The sequence below is a fragment of the Trichosurus vulpecula genome, chromosome 1, assembly GCF_011100635.1.
Source record: "Trichosurus vulpecula isolate mTriVul1 chromosome 1, mTriVul1.pri, whole genome shotgun sequence".
Lineage (NCBI taxonomy): Eukaryota > Metazoa > Chordata > Mammalia > Diprotodontia > Phalangeridae > Trichosurus > Trichosurus vulpecula.
In genome coordinates, this window is record NC_050573.1 from 447908047 (window position 1) to 447927249 (window position 19203).

Genomic DNA, 19203 nt, shown 5'->3' on the forward strand with positions numbered 1-19203 from the left:
CCAGCCCTGACATTTAGCTGTATTACTATGGAGGCATCATGGAGTAATGAGTAGATAGGACACTAGACCTGGAGTCAGGAAGACATAGGTTTAAAATCCTGATTGAGACCCTTATTAGCTTGGTGCAAGTAGGTTAACCTCTCTGTGCTTTGGTTTCCTCACCTATAAAATGAGAAGATTGGACTCAGTGGCCTCTAAAATCTTTCAAGTCTAAAACTATGATCCTATGACCTCTCCGAGCCTCAGTCTTCTTATCTGCAAAAAGAATATAGCCACAGTTGCACAAACCCAGGACTTTTGGGAGGAAGGTGCTTTGTAAACTTTAACACAATATGTAAATGTGAGTAGTTATCCTACTCTGTTGTTGGTCAGTCATGTTTGACTCTTCATGACCCCACTTCGGGTTTTCTTGGCAGAGATACTTGAGTGGTTTTCCGTTTCCTTCTCCAGCTCATTTTACAGATGAGGAAAGTGAAGCAAAGAGGGTAAAGTGACTTGCCCAGGGTCACATAGCTACTAAGTCCCAGAGGCCAGATTTGAACTCAGGACCTCCTGACCCCAGGCCTGGCAGTCTGTTTACTGTGCCATCTAGCTGCCCCAGTTATACTCTATGTATAGGTATTTGTTTTACTCCTATGTTAGGTAGATTTTGTTACTGTTATGATATCACCTTAACAACATTTGTTATCTTTTTTAAAACTCAGTGTTTATACTAGCTTAAAAAATCATGCCATTAAGACTCTCTTTTTTAAGTTGTTACTGTTGTAGGAATTTTAGGAAAACAAGTTTTATGGCTTTGGGGGTTCTCTTGGGAAATAATAACTTTGAGCTGCTGTTCAGTTCAAGAAAATAAATTAAATAATTTCATAATATTAAATATCTTTGCTTCATTTAAAATGAAAATGTAATCAGGATTTTAAAGGACAGTGTTATAATTTGTCACATTTTCATTTCATATCAGCTGATATAATTTTTCCCTTTCTGGTATTTCAGATAATCTACTTTCAGTTAAAAGCCAGAGATCTCAGAATGGTGCTTAGGGAACAAAAGCCTGATATGGGGGATAGAAGCGTTCACATTTAGTAGGTGACCGTGTCCTTTAAAGTGGGATCCTATAGTGTTGATCTCCAAACTTAAACTTTTTTTGGTATAGACTAAATTGCATGTTAAGTCTAATTTTGGTGTTGCGTCTGTTGATGGCCTGTTTTCTCTCAGTGATGCGGCAGTGGAAAATACTGAAGCCGTTTCCAAGATAGAGGGGTTATGCCAGGGGAGAAATATTCTGATGAAAGAGGGAGAGGACAGGAGAGAGTCATTAACTGATGCAACAGTAACGACTTTGGAAATGACATGGTACTACTCAGGCAATAGTTACAAAGAAACTTAAAGATTTTAATTCTGTATTTTCATTAGTAATAATGTAATAAAAATTAACAGATTTTTTATAGTAAATTGCTAAACATTCACTTTGGGAGAGTTAACTCTTCTGTATTCTTTTTTCACATTTATCTTATTTTTAATTTATGGAATAAAACAAGCATTTCTATAACATAGTATAATAAAAAAGATGATTGCACATGAAACTGCAAATCTATTATATACCACCTGCTATCTTTTAAATATATAATAAAGTTAGCATGTAAATTTATTTTTTCTTCTCTCCCTCCCCATCCTAGAGGTAGGCACCATTACACATAAATAGGTGTGTGTATACATACATACATACATACATACATATATATATATATATACACACACACATACACACATATAAAAAATTGTTCTATACGTACTTCTGTTTCTCAGTTCTTTTCTCTGGATGCATATAGCATCTTTCTTCATAGGTCCTTTATAGTTAGTTTGGATTTTTATAGTAGTCAAAATGACTTATTTGTTCAAAGTCATTCTTAAAACAATATTGCTGTTACTACATACGATGTTCTCTTGGTTCTGCTCATTTAGCTCTTCATTATTTCGTGTAAGTTTTTCCATGTTTTTCTAAGATTGTTCTGAATTCTTTAAAAATCATATCCCCATACTTAACAGTGCCCCAGAGATATAAAAGACATATACCTTCAAAAGTAAGCTATTGATTTTTAGAGGGAAATTGGATCATTGATAGGTCCTACAGACAAGGTGTGGATTTTCTTCTTAGACTCAAAAAGTTCTCACTCTCAGCAAATCCTGGAACCTGCGGTGAAATCACAGATTTTAGGTCACTGTGTTTATCAGCACCCATAAAGTTACTTTACTGAAGATGTCATGATAAAAGAGTGAATTGCAAGTATCCCTTGGAAAGACCGTGCAGTTGTTTTGGCCTGAGACTGTAACCTATAAATCGTGTGCCTGTTCTTGCCTCTTCTCCTTTCTGAATGACTGGTAATTGGCTGTTTATATTCTGGGGTTGAAGTGGAGGATTTGGCCCGCTTTTAAGGGGAATACTATCAAAGCAGAGCAAGCTGTCCACATGAAAAGAAGCATAATAGAAATGGAGAAAAAATGAGGAGGGGAAATTTGTCCTCTAATGCAATCTCAAAATGTCTAACTGCATTTATTGCATATGGAACTTTAAAAAATTATCATTGATATGTTCAGTTAATGCTTAAGCACAATTCTGTTTCAGATTAATTGGGTGAATCACTTTACCTGAACCTCACCCCATTTTGTAAGAGCTCTCCCCGTTGAGAGGAAAGAGTTCTGGTTTTGGAGTCAGGAGGGACCTGGATTCAAATCCTACCTCTGACACTAAACTTGCTGTGTGAGTTGGGTCAAGTATGACTTGACCTCAGTTTCCTCATCTGTAAAATGCGGATGATGACGATGATGGTGATGATGATGATGATGATGATTATAGCTGTAGTACTTACCTCACAGGGTTTTTGAGAGGCTCCAAAGAATTAAGGTATAGAAGTCATTTTGCAAACCTTAAGGAACCCTGTATATGGAGTATTCCACAAGTCTCAGTGTAGTGTTCAGCTTTCTAGAAGTTTTCAGTACAGTTTTAAGCTATAAAAGCATTTTAGCACTATTAAAAGCTTAAGGCTATGCTGAGACTTTTGGGACACTCTGAAATAAATATCAATTATTTTAAAATGAAGGGATTGAACTATATGACCTGGGAGGTTACCAGATCACAGATCCTAAACATTAGAACTGATTTAGAAATCACACAGTCTGATCACTGGTACCTGCCAGATATAATGTTCTATGCTGGCACTGTGACACACTCGATCCACCACCTTCCTTTCTTTGCAGATGCGGGTATTTTCCTTACAAAGTACAGGTTGACTCTAAAGAGAAGGGATTCAGCGAAACTGACACATAGTTTCTCCTCTCCACCCCCCAAATTGAAACTCTGACTTTCCTAAACTAAAATAATTTAAATTATTTTTTTCTTCCTATATAATGTTTTTGTTGTATACTTAAGGTATCTCCCAAACTTTAATGTTTTATAAAGCTTAGGGTTGCACTAAGACTTCTGGGACATGAAGTATGTAGTGTGTGTGTGTGTGTGTGTGTGTGTGTGTGTGTGTAGTACATATATGTACCTGGCTGTTTTATATCTTCCAGTAAAAAAGCTAAGTGGGATCATGGTAAAAAAAAAAAAAACAAAAACAAAAAACCTAGGATCTTTTTCCAGAGAATTAGATTGTCTGCCTGAGTGTGGTTTTGTTGAAACATTCTTCCTGATCTATTGTGTAGGTCTGATGCCCGTCTTCACAGAGATGACAAAGATATCTGCTTTAGCAAAACATTAAACTCCTGCAAAGTGCCCCAGATTCGCTATGCCAGTGTGGAGAGACTCTTGGAGAGGTTGACAGACTTGCGTTTTCTCAGTATTGACTTTCTCAACACTTTTCTGCATACTTACCGTATCTTCACCACAGCAGCTGTGGTCCTGGAGAAGCTGTCTGACATATACAAGAGGCCTTTCACATCTATCCCTGTCAGGTACACCTAGAGTTTTGTGTCATGGTTATCCGTCAGGTCAGAAGAGGAATTGGGCTGGGGGTGGCAGTAGATACTGCTCAGAATTCCTGCTCCAGAGATCTGAGGGTTCAGGGTTATCTATTAGGCCCCTATGTTTGGGAGTTACACACTTTACTCATGTCTCCTTGTCTCCAGAGGGCAGCTAGATGGCACAGTGCATAGACCACTAAGCCTGGAGTCCGGAAGAGCTGATATCAAATCAGACCTTGGACACTAACTAGCTGCACGATCCTAGATGAGTCATTTAACCCCTGCCTCGGTTTCCTCATCTGTAAAATTGGGATAATAATGGTACCTATCTCTCAGAGTTGTTCTGAGGATAAAATGAGATGTTAGTAAAGTACTTAGCAAAGTTCCTGGCACATAGTAAACTATGTGAATTTAAACTATTATTATTATTAATTAGTAATATTTTGGGGAAATTGATTAGATAGAATCTGTAAGGTGTCATGAAAGTTTTTTGGAGATGGGTAGGATGCACAAATAGTACTTGGATGGGATTTGAAAACTATGAAATATAAATGTGATATTCTCCTATTATAGCTTTTATATGTAGACAGTTTATGTGTGTGTGTGTGTGTGTGTGTGTATACGCTTGAGTGACATCCAGGAAATCCATTTTTAACTTTGCTACAACTCATTTTTACTTTTCAGGTCTCTGGAATTGTTTTTTGCTACCAGTCAGAACAATCGAGGTGAACACTTGGCAGATGGAAAGTCACCACATCTGTGTCGAAAATTCTCTTCTCCACCCCCATTGGCTGTATCCAGAACGTCTTCCCCTGTCAGAGCTAGAAAGCTGTCATTGACTTCCCCCCTGAACTCAAAAATTGGAGCCCTAGACTTGTCTGCTTCTTCCACGACCAGCAGTCCAACCTCAACTCATAGCCCTGCTACATCCCCACCACCCCACACTGGTAAAGTACCATTGGATCTTAGCAGAGGCCCTTCTTCTCCAGAACAAAACCCCGGATCTCTAGAAGAGAATTTAGATAACCCCCGCATGGATCTGTGTAACAAGCTAAGACGAAATATTCGAAGAGGTATTATTCAGCTGCCACATGTCCTGAACAGCACTAGTCAACTATTCTCCATCCCTTTTGGAACCTTAGTGCCCATTCTCCGTAGTTTTCCTACTTCTGCATAGAAGGAATACAATGGCTATATAGGACAAAGAATCCTGTAGTCCTCATTTGGTACTCATGGGAGGGGAGGAAGAGGTACACAGGGCCAACTTTCCCCATACCTTCTCCAGTAAAAATGGATTTAAGTTAGTATTTTTTTAAAAAAGATATTTTTTGAATGCTATAATTTGAATGGGCTAGGGAAGGGGCTGTGGACCTTGTCACAGTCTTATTTTTGGTGGCTTCTCATCCCTTTCCATCTTATAATATGATAATAATAACAATTTCCATCTTATAGTAATAGGCTCTAACCTCTTAAGATTAGCCCTTCTTAAGAAGGTTTGAATTTGCTTTGGGGGAGCGTTTAAAGCTGTATGGCATAATTCCATATAAAACTAGAGCTGCAGGGGGAAAAATCTTAAATTTTGCCTTTATTTTTTTCTCCTCAGTAAAACATCCTTTGTTGTTTGTCTTTGTGAAAAGACAGATTCTATGATGTCAGGAAAGTCTCTCTGGACCTCTGTTTTCTCATCTGAAAAATGAGGAAATTGATTAGATGATCTTTCCAATCCTTTCTAGCACTAAATTTCTGTGTTTATAGGCTAACACAAACTTTATTTTTCAGCATAAATGGTGAAAATTGGATAAGAAGTTAAATGAAGCATCCAGATTGAAAGTAGTTGCATTCTAATGAAAGCTCATCTCTCTCTCTGCCCCCCTCCACTCCAATCCTTAAGTTCTACACTTTCTAGTTCAGATCATTTAAATAAACTCCCCAGTGAGGTGCCTAATGGAGTTTTAACTAAAGCAGTTGTCATTGTCAAAAGTAACATATTGTTTAACATGAAATCCTTTAAAATGACAAGTTAGCAACTCACGAGGAGGAGTGGGGGAGGTTAATTAAAAACCCATTAATGAACAACAAGCCTGAGCTGTGTGATGATGAACTGTTTTCTGGGGATGAGGGGCTAGAACAAGACTTGACTAGTGTCTGCAGGAACCCATCATCGTCAGGGCTTAAGGAACTTTGCTGGTGGGAGGGCGGGACTGAGATGAGCCTGTAGGTTATCTTGAAATTCCCCTTTATATGGGATGACCAGACAGAATGGGAAGTTCTTTCCAGCTCTAAACTTATTATGGTGCAGAGGAGGGGTGAGATCGAGACAGTGAACCCAGCTGCTTGTACTTTTTGAGTTGAGATGTTTGGGGAATGCCAGACATCATCAGTCTTCACCCCAGCGCTTACCAGCATCTTAGCTTAGCACGCTAAGTTCAAGGATTGTTTCCCAGATCCCATCCCCAGCAACAGACACTCTCTTTGACCAGGGAACAATGATAATTTTAAAGTGGCCGTCATGGTTTTCCATAAGAATCGTACAATTCTTGTTCAACAATATCAAGAACCTTGTGCTGCTATTCTAAGCAAAGTTCCCACTCCCTTAACCATCTGGATTTTTCTAGTGTTGGGTTATTTCTGTTTCCCACCCAAGTTATCTTTCTTCCTCTTCATTCTACCTCCACTCCCAGGGGCTACATTTTAATTTGACCATAGCGATACCATCAACTCATTTTTGAAAGAAAAAAAAACAAAAAACCCAAAACTATCACAACAATTTAGCCACTGTATTCTTCCTACATGCTCCTCGTTCTGCAGTAGTCATTTAAATAGTCTAGTATTAGTTATCCCTTACCCTGCCTCCTTCTGCTGAATTGCCTATGAGACCATTCTTAGTGTTTTCTTTAGAACTGTCCAGTTTTGTAATATGTGTCATGGACCTGTCTCATGATGGGGAACCCATGCTCTCCAGTGTTGGGTCATCATGGCTTCTGGGCTGTGGTCATGAATCAGAGGAAATTATGGCTTCTTGGATTAGTAGACGTCAGTTCTAGGCTAGGCCTCAGACCCCGAAACAAAATTTGAAATAGGTCTAGGGGTCAAACATGCAGCTGGCAAACCACTTTGCTCCACAACATTCCCAAGTGCTATGGGAACCAAATTAAAATGTACCTGGAAAATATTGAACAAAATAAATAAAAATACAATAGAACAAAGATAATGTTCACATGTGGTTTCCTAAGTCAACATGCTGCCCCCAGGAATACTTATGTATGGTTTAGTGCCCCCCAACCCCACCCCACTGAGTTTGACACCACTGGTGTAGACTAAAAGAGTCCAGGCTAGGTGGAACTGATCTGGGTAAATTTTTAGATAGGAATACCTTTGAAAGATGCCTGGGCCATTTAAGTGCAAAGACTAAAAGGAGGCAAATTATTGTGAAGGGCATTTGATAGGTTTTTGTAGTGCTGATCCCTTACAGGCTGGGATCAAGGAATGGTGAGAGAGTGAAGAATGTTGTAGAAACCTAGAGGTTTTCCATTGATTTGCAAAAGAGAGGGCTACTGACTTTTTCCATATTTTTTTTCAATTTCCATAAATTAAATGCATGTTTTGTAAGTGCTAAGTTTTGAGATGGCTCATGATTTAGAAATGGTAATTGATAAAAAAGCCTAACATAATAAAAAGCCTAACAAATTAAGTGGATTTAATTCCAGTTCTTTGTTCAGATATTCATTGAAGTTCTAGGGTTTGGAGAAAATGGGAGTCCTGCTGTAAAGATGAGCAAAAGTTGACCATAAGCAAAAGTTTGTTCGTTTGTTTATTTGTTTTGGAGACAGGTTGTAGCCTACATCTTTTAGTTACCATCCACTTCCCAGGCTGCCTCCCCTCTTATGCAGCTCTGATCTAATTGAGGTGGTTATTCCTTCCAGTGAATCAGGTAGCAACCTATCCATGCCTTCTCATTTGTATAATTTTTCTCTATGTCCTCTTGGAAATTATCTATAATTTAGATTATGGATAATATTGTCTGCCAGTGCTTTAGGGACCTTCTTCTAGGTCTCTTAACAGTCTGTGAGTACCAGTACAGCCCAGAAAATCAGTCCCTCAAGGCTTTCAATGTTATGTTGTCCCCAGCACAGATTTCTTCCCTGTGGCAAAGAGGATAGAGCAGTAGACCTGGAGACTGGAAGACCTGAGCTGAAATCCAGAATCAGAGACTTACTAGCTGTGTGATCTTGGTCCAGTCTATTAACTTCTATCTGCTTTGGTTCCCTCATCTGAAAAATAGGGACAAAATAGGCACCTACTTTTCAGGGATGTCATGAGGATAAAATGAGATTATTTGTAAATGACTTTGCAGCCTTAAAAGTGATACATAAATGCTAACTTATGGTAGTAGTAGTGGTGGTGGTGATAGTGGTGATGGTGGTAGTAGTAGCAATAATCTGTTGCTCTGGCTTAATTTCCTTGAATGCTGTTTTTGCCTTATGGACTTTGGAAATAGGTTGTTATGAAAATGCTGGTAGATTGGTTCCAATTTTCATCTGTTTTTTATTCTTTTAATTTAATCTATTGACTTAATTGTGATGAGATATAATTTATATCTCATGCCAAGCCTTATCCAGAACTGTTTTCTCCTTCATTGTTCTTCACTGTTTTATAAGACATTATTGCTTATAATTTTCTTCCTTCCTTCTCTGTAGTGATTTGCAAATGAGCACATTTAGGGTTAGTCTAAACAAAAGATTGCTGCCGTTGGCTGCTGTGTCATTCCATTAGGCCAGGAAAGAAGTCTTTACTGACAGGTGTTTTCTGGTCTCTTTTGGTCTTCTGATGATGATTACTTTTAATTAATTTAAATTGTATAGAAAATTATTGTAATCCATGGTGATGTCTTTCCAATGTCCATATTCTACTTTTTTTTCTATGTCAGTAGCTCATTTGAATAGGCTAGGTCAGAGCTATTATAATTACCTGTAGTAGCTTTTCATTTTTATACCCTTTCCTCTAATTGGGCGTAGATTTTGACCTTTGCCTGATTTTGTCTACTAGAGCGCAGATTCAGAAATGACTTGCATTTCAGTCACTTTCCATCTGTTATAATAGTCAATGTCAGTTTTTGCAGTGTTGTTCAGTGCTCACCATATCCAGTGTTTTCCAAGTATCTTCTGGAGGAAAGTATTCATTATATCCAGAGGGGAGGCTTCTGAGTAGACTACATGCCTTCAGTCTCTTTCACTTCATCTTCCGGCATATTTTGCTGTCTTTCCGAGATGAATGAAATCTTTATTTTCTAAAAATATATGAAAAAATGAAATCTATGACTATCAGCCTTCTCAGTGTGTAGAATCTAGCACATTTAGAGGCAAGAGAGGGAAATGGGGGTGGTGTGTGCAGAGAGGGTAGTATTTGACAGGGACAGTCAAAGGAAGATGAAAACCTTTGTGATCCATTGCATCTTGTCGAAGTATTTCAATCCCAATCTGACAAGTACATTGTCTGTGGCTTTTTTAGAACTTCAGAGTTATTTAGGGCAAGCAAGCCATGTTGCATTTTTTGTATGCCCCATTTAAATATGGAGCCAAGGACACTTCTAATTCTAGTCTCCCAAGTTAGACTTTTGTAGAACCTTCGAAACAGCAGCTAAAAAGTTCTTCTCTCTCTGAATTGGACTTCTGGTTTGTACAACACCCTCCTGTGTTCACATCAGGCTGACACTTAATATGACTGATAAGCGATTCTGCATATTTCCAGTTTTTCCTTTGAAGAAGTACCAGAAACACTTGACTTGCATACTACCTGCATCACCATTTAAGGATGTCCTGAGGCCAAAGATTTCCCATAATGCCATCTGAATGAATGAAAAAACACCTAGTAATTGCTTACTATGTGCCAGGTACTATACTAAATGCTGGAAAAATGAATACAAATAAAAAAACCAGTCCCTTCCCTCAAGATACTTACATTCTTAAAGAAGATAACATAAGAAAGAACATGAAGCTGAGAAAGATGAGATGAAAGTTCACCCTCAGAGCACAGGGTCCCAAGGATAGGTAGTTCTGGTGGGAGGAGGCAGAGTGTCATGGCTTAAAGGGCCCAGGGTCTGGGAAAGATAAGGTGATAGTTTCTGGCCTTCAGTTTTTCTGACCAAACTTAGTGCATCGCTATTTGACAAATGCTAGCTGAAGTAGCCTTTGTCCAATCTTCCCACTAAAAGCGTATCATTCTCACAGATATCTTCAGATCTGGCATCTAGAAGTAAATGGACGCATTCTTTGAAATAAGAAAACTTCCCTAAAATAGAGATTAAAACAGTTTTGAAAATGCTTTTCAAAATTCCATTGGGCAACATTAATTTGATTCATACCTCCTTTCTCCAAATTTGTGTGAGCCTCACCCACGTTAACCACTGCCACCCTACTTAGTCACTCCTGCCTTGTTCTTTCGTACCTCAGTATCATCTTTCTCTAAACGCTAACAGAGCAGTTCCCTAGATAATCAAACAAAAAATGAATAGAAAGAAGCTGAGGATATTTTATTTCTTCAAGGCTTATTACCTGGTTTTCATTTAGGCCCCCACCGCTCTATGCCTGATGGCTCCTTTTCTACATAGGTTGAATTGCTAATCTCTTGCAATGTTGGTTAGAGTATGTCTTGTTCACAGCCTGAAGGAGAGTACCCCTAATGTCTTGCACATGTTTTCCCCACTATTCTGTAGAATCTCAGTTCATCACTAATAGCAAAGCACCCAGGAAAGCTATTTGTTTACATAGCCCTTCCTTGTGGTATACATTCCACTTCCAGAATCCTCCAGCAATGGATATTTTGGGACCGAGGACCACAGGGAGAGACTGTATGAAGAAATCTTGGATTCTTTCCCATGTTGGGAGAGTATGAGGTGGCGCGTGCTTCTCTAGGCAAAGCTGCTTTTACATGGAACTTAATCAGAGTAGACAAGCCTCATGGAAATGCCCTTTTCTTACTCTTCCAGGGATGAAAACTCCTTTCTGTTGTGTACTTACAATGGTTTTCCTTTCTTTTTAGAGTCTATTTCAATGCGGTCCAGCTCTGACTCACTAGAAAGTTTTTGTTTTGAGGCAATTGCTGACTAATGATTTTCTCTCTCCCCTCAATGAATGAATGGTATGAATCAAATTAAGAACATAGATTTGGTATTTTCTGCACTCTTTTCATAGCAGATGCCTTGCATTACAGAGTTTTGAAGGCACTATTTAGAAAATAATAAATCTGACAGCTAAGCATTTATTTTTGGGTTATTCCCTGGCTGCATCTTGCATGGTTGTCAGCTTTATTGTAATTATGTCATTCAAATTAAGGAGTCTAAAAATTTCTTCTCCCAGCCCTTTTGTGCCTAACAAGAGGGAAGATGTGGCTTTATTTCCTGAAATGAACATTGTGGAAATGGTTTACATGGAGTTATGAAGGCTCATGGAAAGCTTGTTGAATGTGAATCTTAGGATCGGAATGTCTGGGCCGTTCCTGGCCTCTGCCAGAGCGGGAGGTTGACTTTGAATGGTTTTGCTGACATGCATACTTGCTGAGAGATGGACTCTAAGCTTTTACTAGTAAGAGCCTTTGGAAGGCCTGAGTCAAAAAAAGAAACCAAGTGGTTTGAAATTGCTTAAGCTTCTTGTCACTCAGGAAAAAGAACTTCTAACTTGGAGTGACATGAATGAAATTTCAGTTTTGCCTGATTAAGCTGGTGGTCTAGGTGTGGAGAGCACACTGGATCATCAAAACTGTACCCTTCAGGGTGGTCCCGAAGTGGCCTGTCATCTTTTCTTTGTGGTGTTAACTCTTGTAAGAAAGACTGACCTATCCCAGATTCTTCCATGAACCTTATTCAGACTTCAGTCAGTGCTGCCTAGTGACCTGTGACCCCAAGTCATAGGACTCTAGGCCCAGGGTTCTTAATGTATAGTCTGTGAACTTTAAAAAAAATTATGACTGCATTTTTTGGAGGGGGGAAAAGGGGTTAAGTGGGTTAAGTGGGGTTAAGTGACTTGTCCAAGGTCACATAGCTAGTACATGTGTCAAGTGTCTGAGGCCGCATTTAAACTCAGATCCTTCTGACTCCAGGGCTGGTGCTCTACTCACTGCGCCACCTAGCTGCCCAGCTGCATTTTAATATAATTGGTTTCTTGGATAATTCTATTTATTTTATTTTATGCATCTAAAAGCATTATTCTGAGAAGTAGGCAATACACTTTGTCACAGGGGTCCATGACACAAAAAAGGTAAGGAACCCCTGATTTAGACCATGGCAGGATTGAAAGATCAGCTCTCATACAAAGACAGAAAACATCTCATCTTTGAGGCTAATCATGCTTCTGTTCTGGAGTGTTTCTTCCTTCCTCTCACCTTCCCTACCCTTTTTCTGATAACTTATATTTTTGAAAGGGTTTAGTGTACTGGAAAGCACTGGGGGTGGCAGGATTCCAAAGAGGAGAGGCTCATGGATCTTGATGTTCATGGCCTAAATGGTTCTCACAAACTCAGGCTGCCTTCCTGATCTAAAGGCATCCCAGGGCTGTCCTGAGTCCTGGGCAGAGGCACCTAATGGTCTGGCAGTCTCATTTCTCTATATATTACTATAATTCATTGACATGATTTTACCCCATTTTCCTGAATAATTAAGAGTTGGCTATTCTTGCTATCTTAAAACCATGACCATGTAATGAGATAGAGTGAATTAAGCAAATGAGTGCCCAATGAGTTCTGAATCTGTATCTTATATATGAGTAACAAAAGTTGTTTAGCTTTACTAGCATTTATTTTCTCCAAAAAAAAGTCACTTCAAGGAAAAGTGACTTGACTTATGTCAAAGCACTGTGAAAATGTAGATTAATTAATATGTGGTGCAAATATAGCATAACAAGCTTTTTCTAACATAACGCATGCTGTTGTCAGGAAAAGCATGGAAACCTTGCCTGCATATTAAAATATATGCTATTTTAAAGCAGCAGTTCTAGAAACTGTGTCCGGGGATCGAGCAACATCTGAAAGTAATCCAGCCGTGGACATAGCTGAACTTTCACCATGCCGATCACCTTCCACTCCTCGACATTTACGTTATCGTCCACCTGGAGGTAAGACCCTATTAACAGTTTCAGAAACGTAAAAATGCGGTGTTCCAAATATTTTCTTTGCCTCTTTTCTCTGCATCCTCAAATCTCTGTGCCAACCACCCAACTTGGTTGTAAAAATCTATTAAACATAAATAACTTTATTTTAGGTAATAAGCAAATACATGACTAAAGGATTTATTACCACTATTCCCCAGCATATCTTGGAGAATAATTTTACAGAATACTTTACATATATCAAGATTTATCGAATTGTCTTATACTGACTAATAGGCCTCAGTTTCCTCAATTGTAATATGAGGCTAATAATAGCACCTACCTCCCAGGGTTGTTATGAGGATAAAATGAGGTAATAATTATAAAGCACTTAGCATAGTCACTAGCATATAATAAGTGCTGTGTAAATGTTAACTACATATATGTGATATATGTGATATGTGTGATATGTGTGATATATACGATATGTGTGATATATATGATATGTGTGACATGTGATATATGATATGTGTGATGTATATGATATGTGTGATATGCATATGTGTGTGAATGCGTGATATATATGATATGTGACGTGTGGTGTATATATGACATGTGATACGTGTGATATATGATATATGTGTGATGTGTGTGATATATGATATGATACACATGATATATGATATACATACATCCATACATCCATCCATACATACATGCATACACATACACATACACATAGCCTCTGGCTTCAGATCCATAGGGAACTTGTCAGTATAAGTTTGAATATCTGGGATGTTGTCGTTGTTCATATTTCTACATAAAGTGGGTTCATCTTTGATCTCTAGGTCTGGAAGGACCCCATTATGCTCCTGTTCCATTCATGACAGTCCAATAGCATACAGTATATTAGTAACAGCAGTGATCATCTGTATGGAACTGAAAATTTAGAGATGCAATTTAATAAAATAATCTGTGTATGGTCATGGTGAAAAATGTTTTAATTGAAGTGAAATCACCAGAGTAAAAGACAAAAAATTCTTTTTAAAATTTTTCCATTGCCCAAGTATTTGAAAATATTAGTTGCTTTGGAGTTATTTTTTCTTAGGTCAATTATATAAAATAAGAAGAGAAAATAATTCAACTGTAAAACCAAATTCACCACAAGTAACCTCAAGAAAACACCAACACTTTTGTGACACACTTGTGCTCATACTCTAGATGTGGGGCTCTTTTACAGAAGATGCTGGCGAGTGGAGTATAGTTAGGAAAGTGGAGGATTTTCAGCTCATGACTTTCTGAGGCCAGCCGAAAGCTCTCACTGAATACAAAGTGAAAAGGTATAGGAATGCACTAGGAGTCACTAGAAAGACTACTGGACTTGGAGTTAGAAGGCCTGGGCTGGATTCCTTGTTCTGCTCCTTAACATCTATGTGACCTTGTATAAGCCCTCTAGACTCCCTTGGATTCTGTTTCCTCTTCTATAAAATGAAAGGGTTGAGCTAGATGACAACTAACATGCCTTCCAATTCTAAATCTATGATCCCAAATTAGAGAGAAGCCAAAGGGGCTGCTCTGTTGGTTGTTCCTTTGAGGCTATGGGCGGGTGTAGGTCAACTTGTGTGGGCTTGGGTGACTGTGGTGGGCTTAGGTGTCCAGTGTAGACTGCCCCACTGTTGGAGAACCCTGTGACTTTCAGAGTTTTCACATCCACTTGGCAGGGGACTGGTTTGGAAACCTCTGGGTACTTTTTAATCCTACAGACCTCTTGACTTTATTCTTGTCAGGAGCAACCCTGATCCAAATTTCGTGATGTGCACCTGGGTTTTAAATGTGCCACAATCAAATGTATTTCAGTTAGAGAAGTAGAAGTAGCGTCTCACATTACAGAGCAGTCTTTGTTTATAAGTTGTCTGAGACCAGTTTCAGGCATCATTATTGTTGTTGAGTCGTTTTTCAGTTGTGTCTGACTTTTTGTGCCCCATTTGGGGATTTCTTGACAGAGACACTGGAGTAGTTTGCCATTTCCTTCTCCAGTTGATTTTACAGATGGGGAAACTGAGACAAACAGGATTAAGTGACTTGCCCAGGGTTACACACCCAGGAAGTGTCTGAGGCCAAATTTGAATTCAGGAAGATGAATCTTCCTGACATTAGACCTGACAGTCTATCCACTGTGCCACCAAGCTGCGCCAGCTATCAGTATACTTGAAAATAGCAACCAGTGGCTTGCCTCCACTATATTTTCATTACATGGTATAACTAATAAAAAATATAGTATTAAAAAAATCCCATGTTTCCATAACTAGGGTCACTTGTGAAATGTTCTTTAGCAAAGTCAGTTTTAAAAAGGAAATATGGCAAAGTTTTACCACATAATGTGTATACAATATTACAACTTGAAGACTGAAATGTATATAAGAAAGCATCTGATTCATCCCCTTGCCTTCAAGAAGGGCCATGTTTAGCCTGTTTCTATTTTTAAAGATGCACAGAGAAGGAGATCATATAGTATGAGCTTAATGGTTGTTTGTTGAATTGAAGTGATAATGATGCAAAATTATAGGCTCTTATTAAAGTTGCCTTCTTGTCCATTTTTCCCACCATCTTGTAGCAGATGCTTTCTAAATAGCTGATTTTTTTTTTGTGGTATGGCAGCAGCTATGCCAGAAAAATTAAAGACATTATGCAAAAAAATGTACATATTTGAAACTAGATTTGCTGGAATGAAATTTTGGGGACATAGCTGCTTCTTAGTCTCATGGCAGGACATGTAGGTATTTTCAATTGGGAGCATAGTTCAACAGTTCTACAGAGGCCTCTGGCTTCAGATCCATAGGGAACCTAGTAGCATAAGTTTGAATATCTAGGATGTTGTCATCGTTCAGTGGTTTCAGTTGTGCCTGACTCTTTGTGACTCCATTTGGTGTTTTGCTGGTAACCATGCTGCAGTGGTTTGCCATTTCCTTCTCCAGCTTATTTTACAGTTGAGGAACTGAGGCAAACAGGGTTAAGTGACTTACCCAGGGTCACACAGATTGTAAGTTTCTGAGGCCAGATTTGAACTCAGAAACATGAGTCTTCCTGACTCCAGGAATGGCAGTCTTATCCACTGCACCACCTAGCTTCTCATCATGGGTACAGGTATATAAAGTAGTAGTCCAAAGGGGAAAGTTCCTATTAGCCTTCCGTTACATATAGAAGAAACTTAATCTCACCGTCTAGACTATAGTATTTCTAAGATTTTTTTTCTTGCTTAGGACCATTTAGCATTTTAAGTGATAGGGAAAGAAGGTGTTATCTATTTCCTCCATTCCCAAATCTATGCTTTGTAGTCTTTCAGCATTACAGTTGGGGGATGATAAAGGAGAAAATGAAAAAGGAAGCTGCAGTGAATCTGGTCCTTCCTGTAGCAGATCCTATAATTTTATTATTCCTCACACAGAAATGAGGTCCAACTCTCATGGGTGAGGTCATTAAGACTCCCCATGCTTGTACATTTTTTAGGTTAAGGGGCCCTTTTGTCTTCCCTGATGCTTTTCTGTTCCTCCTTGGGATTTTGAACAGAGAGCCTCATGATGCAGGTATGCAAAAGTTAAGGCTGAATACCCTTCCCCCAACCTCCAAAATACGGCACAAAACTCTTAACTCCTCCTGAGCAGTCTCCCAATTTAAAAGCATGCTATCTTTGCACAGTAAACAGGTTAGGATTTACTCCATGCTTTTGTTAAGTACCTTTTATAGTCTATGAATTGGAATAGCAGACAAGTGGGAGGTGTGTACTAAAACAAAAAAAGACCCATTACATATAGGCAGTCATCCAGTCTCTACTTCAAAGTGTGTGCTCTTACCAGTATATAGACAGCCTGTCTCACCACGACTTTCTCTTTCTTTTTAAACTCACAGGACAGACAGCTGATAATACCCACTGCTCCGTTTCCCCTGCCTCTGCCTTCGCTATTGCTACAGCTGCTGCTGGACATGGGAGTCCACCAGGTGAGTGCCCAGCATAGAGTGGTGTTGGGAAGTTAAAGGGAAAAGATTTCCTCCTATCATGTTTAGGTTGTTCCTGGCTTACCCCTTTAGTCTCAGCAGCTGAACTCCTGAGAATGTGTTTCCATTTTAACTGAGTGAAGCCTAGAACGCAGATGCCAGGTGGATGGGAAGAAGGTGAGATATGTGTGAGGGGAAGGAAGAGGGTACCTTTGGCTCTAGTTGAGTCATCGTCCCTTTGTAGAAGCTATCATTTAATTTTCAGAGTGAAAAATATAAAATATAAAATAAAGTTGGATTTTTAAAATAGATTGTAGGAAAAATATGATCATTACAGTTTGGAGGGTGAAATGGTTAGCGTTCTATTTAGCATCTGTCCCCCAGCACAGGGAAAGTTATATTGAAGTTGGGGGAAGGTACCTATAGCCAGTTTTGGCCCAAGAAACCTTTTTCATATATTGATCCTAACATCCCTCCCAAGTTCAAATCACAGTGGTGTAAATTTAGATACTAGCTTATGTCATTTTAAAAATTCGACAATGTTTGTTCAATTAGAATAAAGAGGTTCATTTTTGCAAGTCTGTGAATTTCTGTCATTAGGAACCAATAGGTGTTACCTGTGTAAATTCTCTAAAAATTGAACCAGAATAGAGATTCTCCTGATGAATGTGGCCCACTGTGGTGATTATGTAAATTCTCTTGGAATTGAAAAGACCAGAGGTTGACTGAATTCATTTTCACGATCATTTAGCTATACATATTTCATTTGGAAAAACAGAACAAAGATTTCTTTTTTTTTAATGAACTCTTGTGTTTCTCAAACAAAACCTAAACAACCAAAACAACACAGCCTATACTGATATTGATACACTATGAGACAGATTAATTTGTCACAATATGTATTATTTTATTTTTTCCTTCCATTCTACTATACAATAAAAAGAAAAGACTTTGTTAAATAATAATAGAACAACTATTTCTTTGTTATACTCATAGAACAGCACATGGCCTTCCTTCCTCATAGGCCATCTTGCCATAAAAAAAACAAATCAAGCCTGAGAACTTCCTCAAATAGTTCATTTTCTAACTATCAAGACCATTGAGGAGTTGTTAATTTTTGGTTTAATTCAGGTGAAAACGATTTCTCCATTTTCTGGGTGGGGTATAAGAAGCTTTTCCCCATCAAATTCTGGAATGCAAAGGACTAAACTTTGAGACTTGTGATAAGAAACTGACTTTAAATTTTCAAAAATTGAATGAGTATATTAGGCCCCCAGGATAATACAGCTTTGTGTTTTGGGGACCAGAGTAAAAGTAAATAATTGCCGCTTGACTTCTTCATTGCTTCACCCCTTCCCACCTTAATGCAGATCTTTCTTTGCTTTTGCTCTTCCCCCACTCCAAAATGCCATCCTCTGTTTAAATCACATGCATTCTTGGCTGTGATAACTGACCAGCATCAACTTATGAAAAGAGCTGATTGGTGTTAGGAAGCAAAGATCAGTGTCTGGAATCCAGGTAGAATAGTCGTTGAAAGAAAAGCAAGGAATGGTGGGTATAAATAAGTAAATTCAATAAGTAAAAAAAGAAATGAAAATATTAATGGGCCAGTTTAGTTCATTGGATGTTAGAAGCTAGAGAAAAGAAGATCATATGTAGCCCAGTATAGATCCCTGGGGCATAGGCACTCAGGCAGTCAGGGTTTGGAGGGGCCCCTTTGCTTGAGCCCTCTGGGATAAAGAGAGAAGGGAAATCACAGCTCTGGAAAAGGAGCAGTGAAATCTGTCGTGCTGATTCAGTCTTGGTCCTATGCTCCAACAGTATTGATTTCATTTTTCTTTTTTTGCAACCAGCATAAAATATTAAAATACCCATACCATCTTCATTCTCCTAATTTTAATTGCTTCATAAAAATTTAGCTTACTGATTTCTCAGCCAGTAGCCAACTTTCACCTAAGTTAATCCAAAGCTTGATGGAATTAGGGATCACTGAATTATTAAAGGCATTGTAGTCATTTATCTAAGAATGAAAATGGAGTTACTGAGTACTACAGAGTATGGCCAATCAGAAAGCTCGAGAGTCACAAAACATAATTTGTTCAGATATTCAAGTATTAGCTTTTCTTCATCTTCCACTACCTAATTATTTTAGTTCACACTAAAAAAATAATAC

General features: G+C 38.5%; 1 protein-coding gene across 2 annotated transcripts in view; it reads left to right on the forward strand.

Moving 5' to 3' along the window:
* The window catches only part of RASGRF2 (Ras protein specific guanine nucleotide releasing factor 2), a 336581-nt gene that overhangs the window by 185041 nt on the left and 132337 nt on the right, over positions 1–19203 (forward strand). Inside the window, exons 14-17 of one of the 2 annotated variants that reach the window (XM_036735869.1) lie at positions 3703–3951; positions 4645–5033; positions 12939–13064; positions 16944–17033. In XM_036735869.1, coding sequence (XP_036591764.1) covers positions 3703–3951; positions 4645–5033; positions 12939–13064; positions 16944–17033 — 854 coding nt within the window. The remainder of the gene's footprint in view (positions 1–3702; positions 3952–4644; positions 5034–12938; positions 13065–16943; positions 17034–19203) is intronic. The other variant, XM_036735878.1, reaches the window with a different exon arrangement.